The sequence below is a fragment of the Carettochelys insculpta genome, chromosome 4 (genome assembly GCF_033958435.1).
Source record: "Carettochelys insculpta isolate YL-2023 chromosome 4, ASM3395843v1, whole genome shotgun sequence".
NCBI classification, from domain to species: Eukaryota; Metazoa; Chordata; order Testudines; family Carettochelyidae; genus Carettochelys; species Carettochelys insculpta.
This window is the reverse complement of record NC_134140.1, coordinates 23,767,182-23,790,823: the sequence shown is the minus strand read 5'-3', so window position 1 is coordinate 23,790,823 and position 23,642 is coordinate 23,767,182. Positions and strand designations below refer to the sequence as shown.

The window sequence follows — 23,642 nt, the reverse complement described above, 5'->3', positions numbered from 1 at the left end:
GTGGATACTTTTGACAATCGCCTATCCATGCCTCAGTATACCATCTGCAAAAGGAGAAATTCATGTGGCTATTGTGAGAACAAAACTTTTGTGAAGCACACTAATACCACAGCAATGTAGGACAGGGAAAGCCCTTGAGGAAATAATTCTGTCTGCGGGGTTTAAAGAGTGCTATAAATGAGATCTAACGCTAGCCGCTTAACAAGGAGGGTAAAAATTGAATAATTGCTCTTTAATTGAACACCTGTGCAGCACACTCAATGAGGTAGGGGGTCCTATGGAAAAATATATAATCATGTAATTAAACTATTTGTATAAGGTTGCACAGACCACCTGAATTCTGGCAATGCCTGAGTGCTTGACTTTACAACCTCAGTGCTTTTTTAAATGTGATTTGTGAGTGTAATTACATACATATAAAATACGCACATACCGTTTTTATCAAGCAGTGACAATGTATAAGGTTGAGCACAAGTCACATAAGGAAAGTTTATATGATTCAAAAGCAAGAGGTAGGCTGTGCCCCAGACATCCGGATTAGGAGGAGCGGGGAGGGTTTCTGGACACTTCTAAATTGATGGCCAAAGAACATGAAGCCTGCAGGAGTTTAGACTTTGCGGGCCAGGATCTATCAGGCAGCCGCGCTGCCCCTGTCAGCTAGCTGCCCGTTATTTGCGGCAGGGAGCGGCCCCAAACCCAGGCCCGCGAATGATCGCACAGGGCGTCTGTGGGTGGGTGGGACGCCACCGCCCCCCGTGCGTTCTGTGCAGCCGAGCTGCCGGCGGCTTGGGCTGCAGAGAGGCGCCAGCAGATGGCGGCGCCTCTCCTCGGCTGGGAGTGGAGTCCCGAGCACGTTGTTTCCAGTGTAAACCCTCGCTTTGGTTACAAACCCTGCCTCCCTCCCGTCCCTCCCCCCTCCGGAGGCTGTGTATCTCTCGCACATTCACATCCCAGCCTGTCACTATCGCATCCGAAGGCGAGCATGGCGCAAAGGGGGCCACGCGTGGCTCCAGAGGGGACCCTCCCCAGGACAGCCCGTAGCCTGGCGCTGTTGCTGCTGCTGCTCTGTGCCTGCTGGGCTGCGCGCCCCGTGGAGCCGTGGGGCGGCCCGGGCTCCCGCGGAGTGACCCGGGCAAGGAGGAGCTCGCGGGGGCTGCTGATCCGCGGCGGCGGCGGCGGCGAGGAGGAGGCAGCTGGGGCGCTGGGGCGTGCAGGCGAAGGAGCCGGGGCTGCTGCGGGGAGTCGACCCAGGAGAGCATCCTCCGCTTCCTCCCGGCCGGTCCGGGAGCAGGTCTCTCTGATCAGCACCTCCTTCGTGCTCAAAGGGGACGCGTCTCACAACCAGGCGATGGTGCACTGGACGGGCGAGAACAGCAGCGTAAGTAGAGACGGCGGACGGGGACCTTCCCACTCAAAGCCCTCCAGCCTTGCGGGGAGGCAGCAAGTCGTGGCGCCGCCCAGCGGAGAGCCCAGCCGCCGTCCCTGCTCTGTAACTTGCGAGGCACAGCGCTGGGCGCGGTGATAGGGGAGCTGCGCCCTGGGGAGCCTGGCCGGGAGGGGGCTTGGCTCTGGGACTCTGGTGCAGCGGTGCAGCCCCGGCGTGTGCGGCTGCGGGCATCCCCGGCCGGGGCTCGAGGCAGGTCCGGCAGCAGACAACCAGTTCCTCCTTGCTGGGCCCCGCCAGGGTGGCTCTGAGTGGGGGGAGGCCGGGAGGGCGGAAGCTCGGCGCAGGGCAGCGGCTGCAGCGAGCCCCGGGCCGGCCGAGCGATTTCTCCGCAAAGTTTGGAAAGTTTGCGGCGTGTTTCCCGCACATAGGTGGAGAGCGGGGGCTGGGTCGAGCCTGCGCCGGGAGCAGGTCTCTGGACTCGGGCTGCCGCGGCGGGTTTGGAGGTGACCGGAGGGGCGGATCGGGCCCGAGAGGCGGACAGTTGCTTCACTTTCTTGTCCTCGGGCGGCTGTTGGCAGCTCCCGGCCGGTCACACCCACCCGGTGCGCGGAGGAAGGAGAGACACATTATCCCCTCCCCCCCCCCGCCGGAAAAGGGCCCGATTGAATTGCCGACCTTCAACTCAGGAGCCCGCTTCTAGTCCCGGGGCGGGGCGGCGGCTCACAAGCCGGAGGGGGGGGGGGAACAACCGCAGCGAACGCGCTTGGCCATAACCTTGGCCTCCCGCCGGGTCATGGGCTTCAGCTGGAGCGTCAGTCCTGCGGCTGCCATGGCGCGGGGGGAAGGGGCCGGGGAGCGGAGGTGCTGCGGGAGGCGCTTTTCCATCCAGCGTGTCTCTCCCCCCCCGCTATCCATCATTCCAGCCTCGCCCTGTCCCCCCGCCCGCCGGTGTCAGCCGGCCTCATTGCACACTTACTGGGCTCCATTGTTGTGCAGCCCCAAACGCAGAGCTCCCGGTGCTGCCGCTGAGACGGGACCTCTCCAGGGGCACCACCCTGTCCTGCTCGTACCTGGGTCTGTAGCACACACCTGGAGGCGCCGGCGCAGTGTGGTTGGCTCAAGATGGAGAGAGTGTATGGAGTCGGCTGTCTTGATCTCTCAGCAAGGGAGCCCAGGGACGGATTTTACCCATTGGTGTAAATGAATGACGAACACTTTATTTTAGTGTAGCCACCCTACTTTCCTATAGTTGCCCCTTTTTGGAACCTTTTAACAAGTGAGTTTAGGTATCCATTGTGCTTTTATTAAAAATATGTTGCTGACACTGATGCTTCTTTGTTTATGCACAAAGTTACTTAACTTTTCATAGTTAGGGCATCTTGTGATTTTGTAATATTAAGTAATTATAGGAGGCCAACTTCTCAGCTGTCAACTTCCCATTGATTGAGCCAATTATCTGTTTTTAACTAATATTCAATCTGAGCTCTTCTTTATTTCCTCTCTAGCTACAGATGATGGGTATATAGTTGCACAGATGGTTTCTGGGGTTTGCTGCTGCTGAATTTATCCGGCAGCAAATAAGACATTATTTCATAACACTGTGCAACATAGGTAAATATTACACAGCACCAGGCATTCTGTAACGTCTATATAAACACATAGGCAGTGAAATCTTGTTATGAAAAATCTAGTATGATTTTCTCATCAAGATTTTATCATTGGAAAATCTCTGCTTTTTTTTTCTTAAAGTTTTTCCTGAGATCTTGGCCTGTATTTGAACCTGAATGTTGCAAATTATGCATGGTGTTCATTTAAACTTGACTTGGTTCAGAAAGCTTATGTTTTATTTCGCATAAATGTATGGATTAGCATCTTCCACTCTGGGTTGTCAAATCCACTTTGTGACAGTTCTGCTAGTGGGTCACACAAGAATAAGAGCTGTCCAAGGCAGATGGTCCAGTGAGCCAGCTGGCTGCTGGTGTTAAAATTTATGACATAATCTGATACTTTCAGATCGGCATTGGCATCAACATCGCAAAGCTTGACACCCAGTTTCTGATTTACTTAGGAGGGAAATGTGAACAGATGAATATTTTCTCTTCATATTGCAAATCACTAGCAGTATCTGCTTCTCTGAATTTTTTCTTTTCCTTTTCTGCTTTCAAAATAATGCCATTTATTTTCGTGAGTAGTGCTTGCAGGTTGCTAGAGCTACTTTCTTAAAGAAATCTCTATTAAAAAGTTGGCTTGAATTCAGATTTTGACATTCAAAAATATAACAGTTTGTACTCTAAAACAAATACAGTAATACCTTGCTAATCCTCACACTATAATCTGTACTTAAAACTGGTGGTTTCTCCCCATCTCGCTGCAAAGATTTAATATCGGATTCTGCATGCCAGTCTGTGTTGCTAACATTTCATCATTTTTTCATGATATTCTACAATATGCATGCTAGTATATGATGTGGTTTCCTCTGTAGCAAAAATTCATGACTCTTAGAATTGCTGTGAGAATGGAATACATTTGATGCAGTATCTTGTTCTTTTATTGTTTGTGCACTTACTGATTTACTAAATTAATGTGTGATGGAATTTCACATCATTAGTGCAAATAGATGTTCTCTACTGCATTTACTAATTCAGTGACAAGAATGTTTAGATGTGCTGTACTGTTTTGAAATCCTGCTGTTGCGTATGCCTGCTCCCAGCTGGACTATCTTATAGTGAGCTGGGCCAATGCTGTGTAGGGGAAAGGCTCCCTAATGCATTACCAGGTATCTGAACACCTAGTTCCTTTGCTTGGCCTGTTTTTAACATATAGGTAGGTGGCAGAAACTTGTGTATTAACCTATTTGTTTGGATGTGTTGTAGACTGAATTAATGGTAATTCTTTGAGAACAAAAGGGAACCAAAGCTGCTACAAAGAAGTGGTCTGAGGACTGCAAAGCTTGTAAAGAACTAGTCTGTCTTAAAAAAAAGTGGAGGAAGAGTGTCAAGTTCATGCAGTAAAGATGAGCTGAAAATGATACAAACACATGACACTGTTTTTCACTCTGTTATGAGTTTAAATACCTCAGGCAACTAAAAACCTTATTTAGTTTAACAAAGGACCTGATTTACAATCTATTGGTGTCTGTGGGAGTCTTCATTGACTTCACTGGGCTCTTGTTGAGGACATATAACCATGTTATGAAGACAGGAACTTTTTATTAACTTCTGATAAGTATTTGGAGTCAGGAACAATCATCTAAATGAAGAAATTTATAAAACTGGTTGCCATCCTTCTGCCCTATCCTTCACTGTTATAAGAATATCCTAACTCCCCTTAACTTCAGGGGGAAGGATGGAGCCAGGACCTACTCAGGGCCTGATCCAAAGTTCTCTGAACTCAGAAGAAAGATTCCTATTGGTAATAGTGGTCCTCATTGTGAGGTGCTGACCAACTTCAGATGATGCTGACCGAGGGTATGTTTACACCACAGCTGTGATGCACGATTTTTTTTTCAACTCACATAGGCTCATGCTAGCTTTGGTTGACTTCATCATCATCAACAACCCATCAGCACCCATTGCTGTCTAATGTGTCCCTCACTATTTCCGTCTGTTTTTCCCTGTCCAGTACAGAGTGCCTTAGTTTCTGTAGACTAGCTCTGCACCAGTATGTGATATCATTCTCTGTGGGGTCTGCCTCTCCTGTTTGAACTGTCCATTATGCCGAATACTAGGGTTTGACTTTTTGCTTGTCATTCATTGTGCAGATCTGCCCAAATAGTTGTAGCTGCCATTGTATAACCTTCTGCAGTAGGTTCACTTTCAGCTGTAACTTCCTATATAGTTCCTCATTGGTGACCTTCTGCATTCAGCCTATTCTCAGATGTTTCTGTAACAATTCCCCTCGAACACCAATATCCTTCTCTTTGAATCTTTTATCATCATGTCTCGCAGCCATATAACATGCTGCTGAGTACACACGTTTTCAAGACACCCAACTTTGTTCCTAAACTAATTGCTTTGCTTTTCCAGATCTTATCCATCGCCTTCAAACTTGCTCTTGCTTTGATTACTCTAGTTGCTATTTCCTTCTTACAGACTAGATTATACATCATGTTACTTCTCAGATACGTGAACTTCTTTACATTCTCTAATTTGCTCCTGTCTACACAGCTCTTCCTTTGTATTTCCTTATCTCCAAATTCCAGTCTTCATTTTATTGATGTTCATAATCAGTCCGTACCTCTTCCCTTCCTCATTTAGCACCTGCACCATTCTCACTAGCTTCTCTTTATGTTCCTCGATAGCTATATCATCTGTGAATCTCAGGTTGTTAGTTCTCATCCCATACACCGATATCCCTTCTACCTCTTCCTTGCTCTTGTCCACCACGCTCTCTAGGTGCGTGATGCAGATAGACAGCGATATCTGAGCTCCTTGTCTTGTACCTCTACTTGTTCTAAACCAACTCTCCACACATTCTCAGCATTGCCTCTGCATTGTTGTTGATATCCTTCAACTGTATCAGTCTGCTATCTGCTCTGTAAGACTCCAACACCACCCAAGTCACTTTCTGATCTATACTGTCAGATGCCTTCTGAAAGTTGGTGAAGCAATTGTAGATGTTCTTGTTCTTTCGTTGGGCTTTCTCCACTATCAATCTTAGTGCCAATATCTGTTGTCTGGTACCTCTGTCTTTCCTGAATCCTGCTTGCTCATCCGCTAGATGATGATCTATCTGTGATCTCAGTCTCTCCATCAGTATCGTCATCAGCACCTTGCCCAGGTGACTTGTTAGAGCAATCATTCTGTAGTTCTTGCACTCCCACATGCTTCCTTTCTTGTGTATTGTCACTAGCATGGTTCTTGTCCATTCCATAGGTGCTTTCCCTTTCCCTTCTTTCCACGCTATATTACATAGCTGGTGTATTTCCTGAATCATACTTTCTCTGCTGTATTTGACCATTTCTGCTGGTCAAATTATAATTTCCAGAGGTCTTGTTCTTGTGCTTGAGTTACCATCATAAAAATAACAGCATGGGTGTTGTTGCACAAGTGGTGGTTTAGGGTAGCCGCCCCAACTTGGATGTAGTTGGTCAGGCAAGCTTGGATTTGGTTGGCTGGCATGAACCACTACCCATGCTACTGTTTTTAGCATGCTCGTTCCAGCAGAGCTAGCATGAATCTGCCCACCCGCACTGGGAATCACAGCTCCCAGTTGCAATGTGGCTGTAAGCTGAGGATGATGGTGGTAGAACAGTTTTTATCCTGGGGGTGCTGAAGGTGGAAACCTTGTTGTTACTACTTAAAGTCAGGGGGTGCAGCAGCAATCCTTGCACCCTTAGTCCCAGCACCTATGCCTGAGGATGTGAGAACCTCTTTGGAGGCTTTCAGCACTTTGTAGTTGCAAATGCTAAATTAGTTCTCATGCACTTTGCAGGAGTGGTGGTTGAAAATTTGATAGCAGTGAGCTCTAGACAACCATATATCCCATTAAACACCTTACTGTGTGAAGTAAATAAAGGAGAAACACACAGTAAGATTGTTTCCTTGAGCTGCCTGAAGGAGAGAATACTCTTAAATAGTGAGTGGGCAGTTGTTTCTCGGAAAGATGTTCACCTGCATGAGTAGCTAATTGAAAGCACTGCCGTAGAACACTTGTGTGGATCAAGGACAAATAAATAAACTTGGAAAGGACTTAGCGTGCTTGATGTAAATACATTTTAGAAAGTTCGTGTTCATCTTGTAAATCCTACTGTGCCTCAAAGGAAATCCTTAATTTTTGTATGTGGAGGCCATAAATTAAATGCTCCTTCTCCTTCTCTCTGCTTTAAAGCTCTACTGTCTACTTTTATTATCCTTTCTTAATGTAATTATTTTCAGAATGAAGGAAATGTTGGGCTTGCTAGCAGAGAGGCATATACAGTTATAAAGTGAGCTTGAATATCTGGGAATATCAAACACTTCCTCATAGTGTTGACAGGGACCTCTGCAGGGAGCCGGCTACCTTGCTTCCTGTTTTTTGTCCTCATTACTTTGTTTTGTATTCCGAAGAATTAATTATTTATGAATTCCATAAAGAGCAAGCTTGTCCGTGACCTTTTCTGACGGTAGTCTGTCCAGCTGAAACATTGGGAATGCAAGCCTTGCAGTGCTGGTACTTTTAATGTCAATAGAGTAGCTGGTTAGTTCCTTCCTACAGTCTGTGTTTGCACTCCTGCTTCCCCTATTGATTCGAAAGTGCAAGGAGACCTGTCTTGCACTTTGACTTGCAAACAAAAGTTCTTGCAAGTGGAACTAATTTCCTAACCTGTCCCAAAAAATTATGTATGGGAGGCTTGACAGCTAGGTTGCAGAGTGTGCTGTTAAAATCCACAAGCGTTACTGATTGGTAGTGACTTACCTGATAAAGTAACAACATTTTTTCTGTAGGATATATTTCACTATATTTAAAATTTGCCATTTGTACAAATTGTTATGATGTGTGAAGTTTAACATAAATCTTTTAAAGTTTACTAGGGTTATGATATTTATATTTGAATTAGGGAAGTATAAAAGTGAAAAGATTTAAATAAAATCTTTAGAAGTAGATGACTTAAAGCCATTCAGTGTGCTGTGATTACAAAGTAAACAGTTTCTTCACAGTATTGTACTCTGACTAGCCCCATAGGGAATATCCGTTTTACCTTAGTGTTCACTTCTGTTTGAAAAAATCAAAATTCAGAGAAATATTTGAAGAATGCATCTCATATTCTGATTAGGTTTTGATTCATTGAACAGTGTGTGTAGACTGCTAAAGTGTTGTGAACAGGACTTCAGTCAACTGGTTCTTAAGTCTTCACTTTCTGTGTCTGTACATCTTTCTTTTTGTTTGCTCGACAATACTGAGACTGTGCAGTCACCCACCTGCCCGTTAGGTTTGTGTCTTGGTCCGGAATAGCCCTCATAAATGTGTAGCACAAGTATGCAGTAAATGCATTTAAATACCTTTAATAAGTTTCAGTATTTAGTAGTTGTTTATCAAAGAAAGAAAGAAAGAAAGGACTTGTGTGTAAACACACACATACCTAGGAATTTACCCACTTTAATAGCCTAGTTAATCCAGATTTTTCATTATTTGACAAATAAGTATTTTGCTTCATTTAAAAATGTTAGGTTTTGTGGTGCAGTTTCACCATATATGATTTATGTAAGTTGGTGAGCACTAAATGTATTCTTTTGCGAGATATTTTATTCAATTGGCTTTCTGTTTTTGTTCAGTTTGCAATAAATTGCGCGGGTGGAATCCATAAAGAAGATTGACTTCACAATTACTGTAGCAGTATCTGTCACCGTGAATGTAATTATTTATCCAAACTAAGCAGCACTCCATCTTGGTGATTTTTGTTTTTGTTTTTTATCAAGCATGGCCAGATTACTGCTTATGGGACAAAAAATAAAAGAACACATAGTCAAAAATCCTGACTTCCATGACTTTGATAAATGACAGATGTATAGGAGACTGCAAGGCAAGTTTCCCATAGGGAAAGATTTTTTTAATAAAAAGATTCTTTGAGGTGTTGGTGAGAATAAAAATAAGTCACTTGGAAGGGACTTGCAGAATCTTACACCAAAAGCTTTGAGCTTCTCAGTGATTTCTTAACTGGCTGAGCTATATTCCAAGATTAATATAATAATAAAGCAAAACATAAATGTTGCAGTTTGTATTATTTTCCCTTCCTTTTACAGCCTTTTTTTCCTTTTGGAGGCTTTCTGTACCCCAATTCCACTGGGAAAAGGTAGGGTGCAGCATGTTTGTAGACACACATGCCCAAGAGTCAATGTCTTCTAAGCAGACCCATGAAATTGACCCAGAAGTGCTTAATTAAGTATGTGCACCACTCCTTCCCGCACCCCCAGCCTCTGCTCTTTTTGAGGGGAGGGGGAAAGATTATATTAGTTTTCAGAATTACATGAAGGAGGAGAGCAGAATATTGCTATGACCAGGGTGGAGTGTGTGTGGGAGAAAAGAAGACAAAGGTAAAAGAAGTTTAGCAATTGGTAATAAAGATATAATATATGAAATGGTAACATGTCTAAAACTGTAAACACATAATGCGTGCATGGATAAACCATACCAGTATTTATATCATCTCATTAGAGATGTATCTAGGTGTTTTGGCATCAGAAATATATCCTGAAATGGAAATTTCAGACACTATCTTTCATAGTCATGACAATATTAGAAACCTATAAATAGAGACATCTGGAGAGGAAAATGAGAATGGCTTTAAATGCTACTGATTTTCAGTGAGGCACAAGAAGTGCTTGGAAGGATGAAGTAGGGAAATGATGATTATTGTAACTGAAGAGCAGGGACTTTCATTCTGAATCAATGCTTTTAGTATATATGTATTCACTGAACAGAGATATATTGGGGAGGCCAGGAGGTAGGGAGTGACATTAACTTCAGACAGAGGAAAACTTTGTGCCATCAGAGATCTGAGCCCCTAGTGTATTGCCAAATACGTGTTTCTATTTGTCAGTTAAGGCCAGCTAGATTGGCTTTAAGATAAAGAAAGACTCTATGACGTAAGTAGAGTTCTTGTTGCAACTGCAAATAAAACTTTATTTATACAAACAAAAACAAGTTGGAGCTGTGTTTCAGTGGAGTCTTATTGACACCATAACATCAGAACCTTCTTTACAAAAAATTTATACCTTTAAATAACCCACATGTCTCAGAATAAACTGTTAAGTGTCCCAATGGGTTCATCAGTTCTTATATTTTTGCATGGGTAGTACCTAGGAACTCCAGTCATGGAATAAGGCTCTCTTTTGCTAAGCATCGTACACACATAGAAAGATGCTTCCTGCCTCAAAGAGCAGTCTTGCAAACTGCAGTTTAGTCCTTCCTACACTCCCTGGGTGGAAGAAATGAGGATTTCATGTGCAGTGGGCATTGGAGCATAGAGATTGTGTACATACACCAAGCATCTGCACAAACAATTCCTCCTCACATGTGGATATGTGAGCAGGGAAAGACATGTTGCAAACTTGTTTGAAAAGAATTTCCTAAATATTATTCATAATATTATTCATATTATTGATGACTTTACAATTAGAATCATGCTGTTTTGCAATATTCTTGTTTATATACATTGTAATAATGGTCATAGCTAGAAAGAATAATATATGTATATGCTCTACTGTTTTTGGCAAGTAGTGTGTATCATTAATTCAGTAATGGATGGAGAGCAGTGGAAAGACTTTGGCCAGGATCTTGCAGATGCTTAAGCATCCCAGAATGGTATTAACTGTGATAGCCCAGTCACTTCAACAGAGCCACTCTCGTGAGTAAAGTTATTCACATGTTTGACTGTATTAAGTACTGGGGCCATTGACTGCAAATTCACCTGGTGAAAGTTAATCAGAATTCTGAAGGACATTAAGAAGTGTGGTCCAGTCTTCAGGACCCTTGTTTGAGACTCACTTCAGTTTCCTGCTCCACCACAGAGTTCCTACATAAACTTGGGAAAGCCACTTTGGCTATGGCTACACTTTTGAAAAGATCAAAGTTGCTGCAGTCGATTTTCTAGAATTCAATTTGGTGTGTCAGGTAGGGATGCACTAAATTGAACTCACAAGGCACCTGCTTCAGTGTTGGTACTCCTGCCCCTCATTAAAGGTAAGGAAGGCGATTGGAGCAAATTTATTTAGCCTGTGTTTTCTTGTTTTTTCTTATTTTTTATCTCATTACTTTTTTTTTTACTCCGTTATACCACCTGGCATAATTTGACTTCCTCCTTTGTCTTCATATCCTTCATATTCCTCGAAACAATAATCATCTTTCCTCTTTAGTCATCATTTCATTAAGTAAAATGCATTTAAATCTTCATTCTTAAAACACATTTGCCAGCTCTGTAATCATGGCATGTGACTCACCTATTATTGTAAACAGGGACAGAGCAAGTATAGTTCTTTTCTGAATTTCCCTCAGTTTCTCTTTCTTTGTTACCCTGAGTCCTCTTCTCTCTCACTGTAGAAATTTGCTACTTCTGTTAAGATTAAAGACAGATCTTAAGGAGGAGGAAGGTTTTGGAACATTCAGTTTTAGTTGCATGTACGTTGTTCACATGTACATCCTTCTTCAGAATTGTAACTAGCCATTCTAGTGCCCAAAGTGAGTAAGCATCATTTGTGTCCCCTAGAGGCAACGTGGGTTGGGGGGATATCTAAGATCACAGCCCCTTGCCACCTGATTTTTGCTTTTAGCACAGAGATTTTCAAACTCTGAAAGGAGGTTCACCAGCACCTGCAGGAGAACCAGGAGCACCAAGGCAACAGTGAGCAAGTGCCTTGGGGAGCATCTCTTGGCAGCCTGGCTCTGCCACAGGGGTCAGCTCCAGGGTTGTGGTCTACGAAAAATAAAACTGTAGAAAAGTGTAAACTGTGATTTATATTTCATTATGAGAACTTTAAACTACTTCAGCTAATGTGGCCAATACTTACATTTCAAAGGGTTAAAGCTCATTTTTATGCATAATTGAAAATTACATTATTTATTCATGTTTTTTCTTCTTCTAGATAGAATCAACAAATTAACAATTCATGTGTGTCCCTACCTATTTTCTACGAGATCAGTCTTTCTTATGTCTTCCTTTTTAAGCACATGCCAGATGGCTGAGCTACATGTACAACTGGAGCTGGGCAGGGGTGTTTCAATATACTGTATTTGGGGCGAGGGAGGAGGCATTGACTCAAAAATGTCATTTCATCAAACTCATAACAGTTCGCAAAACAGGGTTGATTTCAACAAAAGTCCAGGTCTGAACAACGATTGGAAAACAATTTTTACAATTGTCAAATAGGCACGTTTTGACATTTTCTAAACGAAAAGTTCCTCTTTTGAGTGAAAAATGACTAAATTAGTAAATACTGATGCAGACTTAAAAAAGTTAAGTCAAAATTTTCAAAAATTTGCAACTGACAAGAATGAAAAAAATCATTTCCAGTTCCACAATTTTTGTTGAGATTTTTTGACTTTTTATTCTGAGGGCTTTTTGTTTTTTTTTAGCCTAAAATTTTTGAGAACCATTTTCTTCCCTCTGGGCTATGCTGTAAAAGTCTGCTGGAAAGCAGAATTGTGTCCCCATCCCTACTGGGACCAGGGCACATTTTGTATCATACTCAGGCTATTTTGTGCTGGCTGGACAGGTGGCAAGCTACATTGTTCAGGGCTAGTCCATGCAAAAACACATTATCATTATTGTTGCTGTTACGTCTCCTCCCTCGCATAAAATGTAAGAGCTGTGGAGATGGGAGTGTCTTTTTCTCTGTTTGTGTAAGAACTAGTACAGTGGTGCCCTGATCCTTGACTGGAGCTGTACATGCTACTATAATACAAATAAATAATGGCAGCATAATGATGTCTTCCACCCTTCAGTTCTAGTTCTGTGAAATTTCCATCCACTTACTAGGCCTTCTCCATTAAGGTATTGCATAAGGTAGTTGTTTTTCTAAGGTACTGGAGAATAGCCTGCTTATGATTAATGTGTTCCCACACTTGCCTCCAACAACCATCATTGCTGTAAGGCAGATGCTTCAGGGAACGAAGTGAGAGTGTTAGCAAGAATATATTTAAACTTCACGTTCAGCTTGGGGCAGCATTTCACCTTGTTCAATGTGACCAGTTTGTGGAAGTATTTGTTTCAGTATCACAAACATGATTGTACCAGGGGATTGTAGGCTGTCAATAGATCTTCCAGGAGTTTAGTTCTGTAGGATATTCTTTGGTGTCTAGCTCCCTTGGAGTGCCCTTACCAGGTTTTCCTTTTGCTAGATCAGAGTTTCTCCTGAATCTGTCAAACAAAAGTCATGAGCAGCGCTCATTAAGTCTTACTGTTGGCCTTCTCTGGTCAACAAGAAGTGTTCTGAATGACCGTGTTTCTTCCTTTTGTGGAGCTGCATGCTGCCTTGATTCACCAGCTACTGGCTGCTTGCAGCATGAATTTTCCATCTCTGTAATCTTTCTGATGACTTTAAAAGACACTGTCAAGGGTGGGAGACCTAAAATTAGACCTGGCAGCTGTTCTTTGGTTTGTGGATCTGCATGTGTACGTCACATCTCCCATCCTCTGTCTTCTCATTCTGTGACCAGCGGGAATATTAGTGTATGAGAAACACCTGGTCAGGATTCATATATATTTCTGTCTTATTTGTGGTTAGAATAAAGCAGGCAGCTGTTTAGTGCTCATATGGAATCCTGTCACTTGGATTAGACTGCCCAGCAGAGAGGTTGTGAGTTCATCTAAATTGCTCTTGTTTAGAGAAACTGGGCAAACTTTGGTAGCGTTCTGGAATGGGGTGGGCAATAATTTTTCTAGAGGGCCACAACATGAATTTTGGAAAGGTGTCAGGGCTGCATCTTTTACTAATGAAATTACTCGCAATCTGTTGCAGGGGCAGGTAAGAAACGGCCCATGGGCTGGATCCTTCCCTTGTGCTGCATTTGTTTGGCATGCGATTTATATTCCAGTGCTGGGGTAGAGGTGGGGACTGGCAGCCATGGGCTTTTTAAATAGCCTCAAGACCCACAGGTGGTGGCCTGGCAGCAAGATAGTAAGGGGGGGAAGGGGGGAGCTGTGAGCCTGGAGCTCTTTAAATTGCTGCTATTTAAAGGCCTCCTAGCTCCCTGCTGCTACTGCGCTGTCCGGACACTGTCTGGGGTTCCTGCATCTCTTTAAAATGCCCATAGCTCCTGACCCCCACCAGCTCCCCGCAGTAGTGGGATATAAATAGTATGCCAACCAGAGGCAGCCCGCTGACCGGATGCAAATATTGGGCGGGTTGGATTTGACCCGCAGGCTGTATTTTGCCCCCCCCGCTGTAAACCATCCGTGTCCAACTTTTCCAGCTTACTGGCCAAATACATTATTTCAACCAGTCACAGCATGCGAGAAACAGTTTGGGGCAGATTTTCTGTCTTTTTGTGCTCCCTCTCTCTGCCTCAGGCAGCCTGAAGGGAGCAGAACCCACCCACAAGTTTTGGTTGGATATTGCTTTGCTTCAGGAAGTATAATGGGTTTCAAAGAGGGAGCCACATTCTTGCCTTCACCAATGGAGGTATAGCTGGTAAAGGTTAGAGAAACTCCCAGAGTGCTCTTTCATCCATCACGGCTGGGATGTAGAATCAGGGAGTCATAACAGCTGTTGGTTCTTCTGAGCCTTTCTCCTTCTCCTCGCCTGGGTTGGTGTGGGTGGCTGTGTAGACCTGGGGAGTCAGTACTGGCAAAAGGACCTGCGATCTGATCCCTCCTCTCTTTGGGGCTCCCACAGTCTGGCAAGGAACCAGAGCTTTTCTCACCTCTCTTCGTCCTTTTTTCAGGCTGTCTGTAGACTCGCTCTGTGAGGCTCACATTTGGAAGATTGCCTCTGTGGCCACCTGGGTCTAGAAACTTGTTTTTAAAATGAAAGATAAGCATATCCTGTGGTTTGAATGTGGTCTGTGGGCCATGTGTTTGATATCCTTACCTTGGAAGGTAACAGTTTTCCTTCATCTGTTCCCTGGGGGGATTTGATTGATCACTTTGGAAATGAAATGTTCCATATCCTCTTATCAGTCATCCAGTTTTGTAATCTACCTCTCCATCTGTAGTTCCCTGAGCTAAGAATTTATGTGTTTCCCCTCACTGTGGTATCTTAGTTCTTCAACCTCACTCACCCACTGTAGTAAAACTCCTTGCATTTTATGTTTAATACATAAATGAGACTTGGAGCAGGAGGGGAAAAGAAGGCCATGTGCTTTGCTGTATCCCTGATACCACCATTGATTTTGTCACCTGAATTTGGTTCAGATATTAGAGGATACTCTTAATTCATATGACACAATCAAGACTGGAAGGGACCTCAAGAAGTCATGAAGTTCAGTCCCATGTGTGGAGGCAGGGCCACATAATCTAGACCATCCCTGATAGGTGTTTGTCCCATCTGTTGTTAAAAACCTCCGAGGATGGGGATTCCGCCAGCTCTCTTGGGGTGTCTACACAACAAAGATTTTTTTTTGAAAGAGTGTTATTTCAAAATAAGTATCCTAGCATCTATGCAGTGCAACCAGTATTTCAAAATAATTTCAAAATAGATGTTGTCTTATTTTGAAATTGGTAAATCTCACTGCATGAGGAATAGTGCCTATTTTAAAATAGTTATTTCAAAATAGGTGCTATTAAGACAGGGGCTGTGGCTACACTAGCTCTTCCTTTCGGAAGGGGCATCAGAATGAGCCACTGTGGCAGATGTCTATGAGGCGCTACCATGAATATGCAGTGCCTCATTAGCATAACGGTGGCCATGTGGGTTCTGAAAGTGCCCCTTTCAAAATGCATGCCGCCTGTGTAGATGGGGCCTTTTGACAGGACCCCTTGATTTTTGAAAGCCTCTCCTTCCCATTTGTTTGTAGGAAGAAGGGGCTTTTGAAATCAGGGGGTCCTGTCAAAAGGCCCCTTCTACATGGGTGGTGTGAATTTCGCAAGTGGCACTTTTGAAACCCTCATGGATGTCATTGTGGTAATGAGGTGCTGAATATTTATGGCAGCACCTTATTAGCATCTGCTGAAGTGGCTCATTATCATGCCCCTTTGGAATGGAGGGGGCCAATGTAGCCACGGCCAGGGAATAGAGTCTATTTTGAAATAAACCATAGTGCATCCAATGGTTCTATATTGAAATAAGACTTTATTGTGTTTAGATGCTAAGTGGTATTTCAAAATGCATTTTGTGTGTAGCAGCATTATTTCAAAATAAACTATTCCGGAGTAGCTCATTTGGAAATAAGGCTGTTGTGTAGATGTACCCTTGGAAGCCTACTCCAGATTTAACTACTGTTATAGTCAAAAAGATATTCCTAATATTTAACCTAAATCTTCCTGGCTGCAATTTAAGGATATTACTTCATGTCCTTTCTTCAGTGGACATAGAGAACAATTGGTCACAGTACTTTTTATAACAGTCTTTAACATATTTGGGCGCTGTTCTCGGGTCCCCATCTCTGTCTTCCTTTCTCAAGAATGAATATGCCCCAGTTTTTAACCTTGTCTCATAGGGCAGGTTTTCTAAATCTTTTTTTCATTGTTATTGCTCTTCTCTGGACTCTCTCTCCAATTTATCCACTTCTTTGCTAAAGTCTGATACCCAGAATTGGACACTCTATTCCATCTGTGGCCTCATGACTTTTTGCAAAGTATTCCATGTTATTTTTTCATTGCAACCTATTAGTAACAAATCCGATTCCCCATGAAATTAAATATTTACAGGCTGTGACACAGTGCAGCTATTGAATAAGAATACATCTGCAAGAATTAAAATGAATGACACTGCTTTGAAAAACAAATGTGAGCTGCGGGGAGTACAGACAGCAAGTGTATGTGAAGCTGTCATGATTGGGGACTCTGCAGCTCAACATTTAGGCTAATCTGCTTATGCAGCTGTAACTGAGCCTTGCAAAGGTGAAGTTAAAAGCAATAAACACAGCTGATGCCACTAAATGAAAACAAAGTGCGAAGGCTATGTAGCGTGCCTGGAGTAAGGTGTTTCACTGATAGCAGTTGTCGTGCAGTCTCTGCAGTTTATGGACTGAAGGAGATTGGTAGAATTAGAGTGGTGTGCTCTGATATGAAAGTGACATTGTTTTAAGGCACTGAATTAGAATAACTGAAAATGGAGCCAAAACAAACCAGCAGTCCTGTAGCACTTTAAAGACTAACAAAATAATTTATTAGGTGATGAGCTTTCGTGGGACAGACCCACTTCTTCAGATCTGGCAAACTTTGGTGAAAGTAAACTGACATGACAAGAATTTAACAGAAAGATAGAAAAAAAAATGAAATGAAAACTGAAGAATCACCTACGTAGGATGAAAGGAGGGGGATGAAGTGGGAGAGAGAGGGAGGAAAATTGCTTATTGCAAGTGTCTATTAAGTTAAGTGGTTTGCCTGATCTCACTACAAATATCTGACTGAGTGCCCTTGGCTCTGCCCATTCTGTCTTCAGCCCCTCCTCTCATGAGGTATATGGCATTGGCTCTACATGCACATTTCTCTGGGGCTGGCAGTGACTGATTCAGATGCTTTTCATATACCCCCTCTGAAACAAAGAATGCCTTATTGGTGTATCTGATTCCATAAAGTCTCATAGATTGTATTCCCTAATTCTCTGAATTACTCTTAGTACTTCCTTGTTCATCTTTGTTATTGTGCAGATGCATGCCATTGTGCTATTTAAGTTCTATTTTAATAAGAAATACTCATTGAAAATATGTATAAGTACTTGGTGGTAGTTTCAGTAGCGACATTGCTGCATTTCTAGTATTGCCCTTGCTGTGTTTCTGTGATTTCTAATTTTGGAATTTTTAATTCTGATTTTTTTCTTCTTAGTTTTGGAGCACAAATTTATTCCTTTGGATCATGTGGCTTCCATTGTGACTAGTTTTCTGGCCTAGCCTCTCAAACCATTTTTTTTCAAACCTTCAGTCCGCCATTGGTAATTGCCTTTTGCAACTACTATTTTGCCTTTCAATCTAGCCTTTAGGCTGTGGCCACACTTGGCCAAAACTTCAAAATGGCCACGCAAACGGCCATTTCAAAGATTACTAATGAGGCTCTGAATTGAACATTCAGTGGCTCATTAGCATTAGGACACTTCCAGCCATGGTACTTTGAAAGCACCGCTTTCGAATGCTCGTGGCTCAGCGTGGCTACATGGGGGTCCTTTTTGAAAGGACCTCGCACCTTTTGAAATCCCCTTATTCCTCAGAGTGTTTTTGTGCCTCCCACAGTGCAAGTTAGGGCAAGTCAGCAAATAAGAACAAACTTAGGCATCCGTAAGAGAACATAGGAACTGGCATATTGGCTCAGACCAAAGATCCGTCTAGCCCACTGTGTTGTTTTCCAACAGTGGCCAATGCCAGATGCCCCAGAGGGAGTGAACAGAGCAGGTAATAACCAAGAGTTCCATCCCCTTTTGCCCATTTTCAGCTTCTGGGAAACAGAGACTAGGGACATAGTTTCTACCCCTCTTGGATAATAGCAATTGATGGACTTATCCTCCATGCACTTATTTTTTGAACTCTGTTAAAGCCCTGGTCTTCACAACATCATTTGGCAAGGAATTCCACAGTTTGACTGTGTTGTGTGAAGAAATACTTCCTTTTATTGGTTTTAAACATGCTACCAATTAATTTTGTTTGGTGACCCCTATTTCTTGTGTTATGGAAACAAATAAAGAACTTTTCCTTACTCACTTTCCCCACACCAGTCATGATTTTATAGACCTCTGTCACATACTCCCTGCTATTAGTTAAAATTTGCTACCCTCTGCCACAACACCTGTGTGACAACTGTTTCTGAATTTAAAAGCCAGGGCCAATGTTATGGGTAGCAGGGTAGTTGACTGGGGTCCAATGCTGCAGGGAGCCCTATAAAGCTATGTTGTTCAGGCCTTGGCTTCAGCACTGGGTGTCAGGGTTTGAAGCCCTGGCCTTCAGCACCAGATTGTGGGAGTTCAAGCTTTTTGCTCTGGATTCCAGCAAGTCTAGTGCTGGTCCTGCTTGCTGGAACCCGCCCCCCCCCACCGCCACACAAAAAATAACCCCTCCTTGTGGCCTCCATAGGTCCCAGACCCCTGGTTGAGAACAAACGTCATAAATATATTTAGTGCTGACTTATTCCTTTGACTCTTGTCACCTTTTGGAGTCATAGACTCTAATGTGTGTATATGTTGCCTGCTGAAACCTGTAAGTAACTCACATAATTTTTCGTAGTTAATATAAGCCTTCACTTAGTTTATTACAGAGTTGGCTATAAGCGTTGTCTTTGGTGTGAGATCAAAGGTACAAATTGACCTGGGGTTAGTGACTGGTCTCTTGGGACTGAGAGAAAATATTTTGGGACTGAATATTTTGTAATCTTTGATATGAATGATCATTTATCGCTAAGGCTAGCTTGCCTGGGCTGCCCAAGGGGCCTGCCTGGGACTGTGGTAAGACTGCTATAATACATCAGGAGTTCACATTTGTTGCAGGGTTGGTGAAATGTAATTAAAGAACATACAACCAGTTTGAGATGAGTGCCCTGCTTTTTGACAGTCCGTTCTGAGGTTGGCATTCACAGTTGTGAACCACTTCAGACAGCTTGACACCCCTCATGCTGCAAATTGAAATGGGTTCAGATTTGAGGGTTTGGCTTCTGAATATGCTAAGTAGCAGAAATATTAAGCATAGTAGCTAGAGCATTGAATCTTGAAAATGATCCTTAAACATTTTGATGTAAATGGTCTCTTATTTTCAACAGCGGTCTTATTTGCTATTTTTAAGACACAGTGAGGGTATGGTGCTGCAGGTTGAACTTCTGTCATCTGGCACCCTTGGGACCTGACTGGTGCCCAACGAAAGAATTTGCCAGAGCACAGGAGGTCTATATTGTCTAGTGCATTACCAACACTTCCACTACTTACAGGGCTCTTGGAAGATATTTAGGGGTAAATTACAGGTAAATAACAGCACAGAACACTAAGAATCAGCACTGGTGGCTGTAAACAAACTTTATGGGACTGTGCGAAACTTGGCTACACCCATGATAAATGGCCATCTGGCTAGTTAAAATCATGCCAGATTACGGATGCTGCCGGACGAGATACTGCTGAATTAATGAGGTTCAACCTATATTACAAAACACTACCACACCCTGCAATGTGTTATTATTAAAATAACATATTGTTTTCATTTACTCTTAAAATCCAGTAGCAGGCTCTGATTTAGCGGGGGACATGTATTGTTGCTGGAGGTGGAAACTTATTTCAAGGGGTGAGACATACATGGAAAACTGTCATGTTGGTGTCTTTTTGCTGTTGTGTTTTGAAGCATTTTTTAAAAGACATATTCAATAATTCATTAATCTGAAAGATGGGATACATGTCCTGAATGTTTTCTCCAGTTATGTGAAGTTTGATTAAGGCTAGGTAAATGGCAGTCTTGTCTGCTTGAGGATTAATCTTGAATTCAAGACATTAGTCTCCTGGTACACAAGCAGTCCAGTAGATGCTCTTAACTACAAGTGAGACCTCATCTTTTATTTATAAAAGTTTATCTGACATTATTCAAATGTCTGGCCCTTTCAAAATCATTAAGAAAAGGAAGTCTTTGATGTCTGAATCCTTGACTTTAAATAGTCAATCCTTCCTTGTGCTGTGTGGGAAAGCTGTTTTGATGTGCAGAATCTTTGCTTTTTGTTAGGTCAAGATTTCTGTGGCATAATTAGGCTTGGTTTGCTGGTTCAATAACAACTGTTGGTGGAAATATTTTTTAAAAATTTTAAAAATTGATTTTAAAAAAAAATCAAACAAAGAACCCCACCAAACTTTCTGCTCCTATGGAGGGACGTGGCAGTGACCTGGCGACCAGTTAGTGTGTTACCTGACCACAGCCTGCCTGCCCCCTAGGGTTTTGGGAAAGGTTGGAGATAAAAGGTCATTTGGAAACTTTCTTGCCTTCTCTTATTTATGACTGTCTCATGATCTTTTAAAAACGGTATCTGGATATTCCTCTACAGTTTTGAAATTAACTAGTAGGGCACCAATTTAATCAACCTGCTGTGAGATAATCTAGTGGGCTCTCCCTAGGGGCCAGGGGACCTCGCAGCTAGAATAAATCTGCCTAGTGCCATTAACTTCATTGGAGCTATATTGAATTACATCAACTGTGGATATATCTCCTATCTTTTAGTCTCTTTTACAGTTCTCAGTGGAAGAAAAAGAGGGGAAACCAGTGTGTGATGGGCTGTCCACCACTGATAGGCCCTGAGGGGCCAATCGGGTGCTTGGCTATACCTCGTGGGAAAACCAGGCTTAACTGAACAAGAACCTGAGCTGGACAAGGGTGGGTTGGATTATAAAGCCATGAAATTTGCAGCAGAAAAAGTCTTCAGAGAGATAATCTGCAGAAGATGAGAATTAAGTCTGGGGTTCCAGACAGGGAAGAAGGGCCATCCCAGAGGAGCTGTGGGGAAAAAGAGAACCTGCAAGGCCTAGGTATGGGGAAACAGCAACAAGGGGAAGGGCTGTGCAGACTTTGTGTGCTTGTTTATAGGATCCCTGGGCTAGAATCCAGTGTAGGGGAACCTAGACCCACCCACTGTCAGTCACTGTGAACTGTTACAGGAGCACTGGAGATAACACCCCAGTTGGCTGGTCTGGAGAGACTTGGTTACTTGGGAAGGAGGGGGTTATATGCTGACCTGGCCAGAGAAACCAGTAACAAAGAGGGAGCATCCTCATATGAGAAGAGCGAGAGGGAGTCCCAGCTAGATAATGGTTGAAAGAGCACACCAGGCCAGGCAAGGGTTGATCCCCAGAGCAGCTACACAGAGGTAGCATCTGCCAGGAGTGAACCTCTTCCAACAGTGTGGGAAAAAGGGAGGAGGGAAGGTACAGGGGATCAAGAATCATTCACAACAGTCCAAGATAACATTACACATTCTTCTCTCTGCTTTTGTTGTCTTCTTATAGCTTTATTACTCGCTTTCTCTGACATTTATATTATACTTCTGTAGAAAGAATCTATTATCTCAGTCATTGATCCCCCTTTCCACCTTCCTGTTTCCTTCTCTTTGGACTTCTGTTTTTACTCCCTTTTTTGGTCCCTTGCCTCCAGTCTGTGGATTTGTTTGTTTCATCTTTTTTCTTCTTTGTTTTTGTGTTTTTCAGTATTCGCAGGGTCAGCATAAATTGACAAGAGCAATACTTTACATATGGAAGGGCTGGCAGCTGAAAGGAAACTAATATCCTGGTGTGTTTCCCTCTGCAGCCACTTCATTCAGAAAGAAATCGACTGGAATTAGTTAATGGCCTTCTGCATCAATCTCCCTGCACACAGAACCAGCTGCACAGGAGAAGTGGCCAAGTCACTTTCCTTGTGCAGAAGGCTCCCTATGCAAGGTTGTGTCTGAAGAGATGCAGAATACTTTCATATCACAAGGTATACAGTAGGGATCAGCAACCAAAATAGCAAGAAGAGCCATTTTTTCCTTGTTGGTAAAAAACTCAATAATTCAAGGGCTGCAGTGCATGTGAATATGAGGCAGTCCTTAAAAAATAATGTCATAATTTTTGTAATCTCTCTTTTAAGAACAGTTCACACACAATGATTTGTACTGCGATACATGTTGACTGCAGGACATTCGCAAACTTTTTGCGTACTATTTCCTCATACTTTATGTGTGTGTTTGTACCACTGTCTTCCTGACTTTTACTCCTGAACCTTCTCTCTCTGGAGGATGCTAGGGGGAGTTTTCCAACGTTCTGAGGTCACATATCATTTGCTATTTAGATATGAGTTATTGACTTTTGGGCTTTTAGGTGTTCATTGAATTAAACTCTTGTACATCTACATCTCCTCCACTTCACTCTGTCTCAAGACAAAACTTCTAGCTGTCTACAGGAGTTACCCCAGTTGTTGTTCTTCAATCTCAGTGGATGCATGTTGACTGCAGTCTTCCTCTTTTGCATTTTCCTTATGGGTTCCATGTGAAAGCTTGACAGAGTATGCTGGATGATGGTTTTCTGATAGCATGGCCTAGCCATCCCCACTTTCTTCTCTTGATTTGAATGTCAAATGGTTCTTGCCCCACTCTGTTCCAAAGCTCCTCATTTGTGACCAAATCTTGCCATTTGATGCAAAGGATGTACCTCAGGCATCTGTTTATGAATGTCTGTAGCTTGTGATTTGAGACTTTTTAGCACGCCGGGTCTTGCAGCCATACAAGAGCACATTCTTCACATTTGTGTTGAAGATCTGCAGTTTAATTTTCGCAGATATTATTTGTGAACTCCATATGGGACAAAGAGTTTTGAATGCAGCTGTTGCTTTCCTTGTCCTGGCATTTGTATCCTTGTCTGTTCTTGTGTCTCTGCCCATAATACTCCCCAAGTAAGTGAACCGCTCCACATCTTCCAGGTCATCCCCTTCCAGTGTGGCGGTGGTGTTGTTGGACTGGTTGATCCTCATTGTCTTGGTCTTTCCCTTGTTAATGCTCAGTCCAGTCATTGAGGCAGTTTTGTCTCATGTTGTGACCTTTTCTTCCATGCTTTCATATTGATGTGAAAAGAGGGTGACATCATCAACAGCAAAAATCAACATCCTCTAGCTGTTTAAAAAGTGTCCACTGAATGCCCCACTGATTGTCCTGCTCATAATCCAGTCCATTGTGATTAAGAACAGGAAAGAAGAAAACAGG

General features: G+C 42.9%; 1 protein-coding gene across 6 annotated transcripts in view; it reads left to right on the top strand.

The window, feature by feature from the left end:
- The first annotated feature begins 262 nt into the window (after positions 1-262).
- Positions 263-23,642, top strand: part of SORCS2 (sortilin related VPS10 domain containing receptor 2) — an 822,591-nt gene continuing 799,211 nt past the window's right edge. For all 6 annotated transcript variants that reach the window (XM_074992445.1, XM_074992444.1, XM_074992443.1 and 3 more), the window contains exon 1: positions 263-1,378. In XM_074992445.1, the coding sequence (XP_074848546.1) occupies positions 812-1,378 (567 nt within the window). In that variant the 5' untranslated portion in view covers positions 263-811. The remainder of the gene's footprint in view (positions 1,379-23,642) is intronic.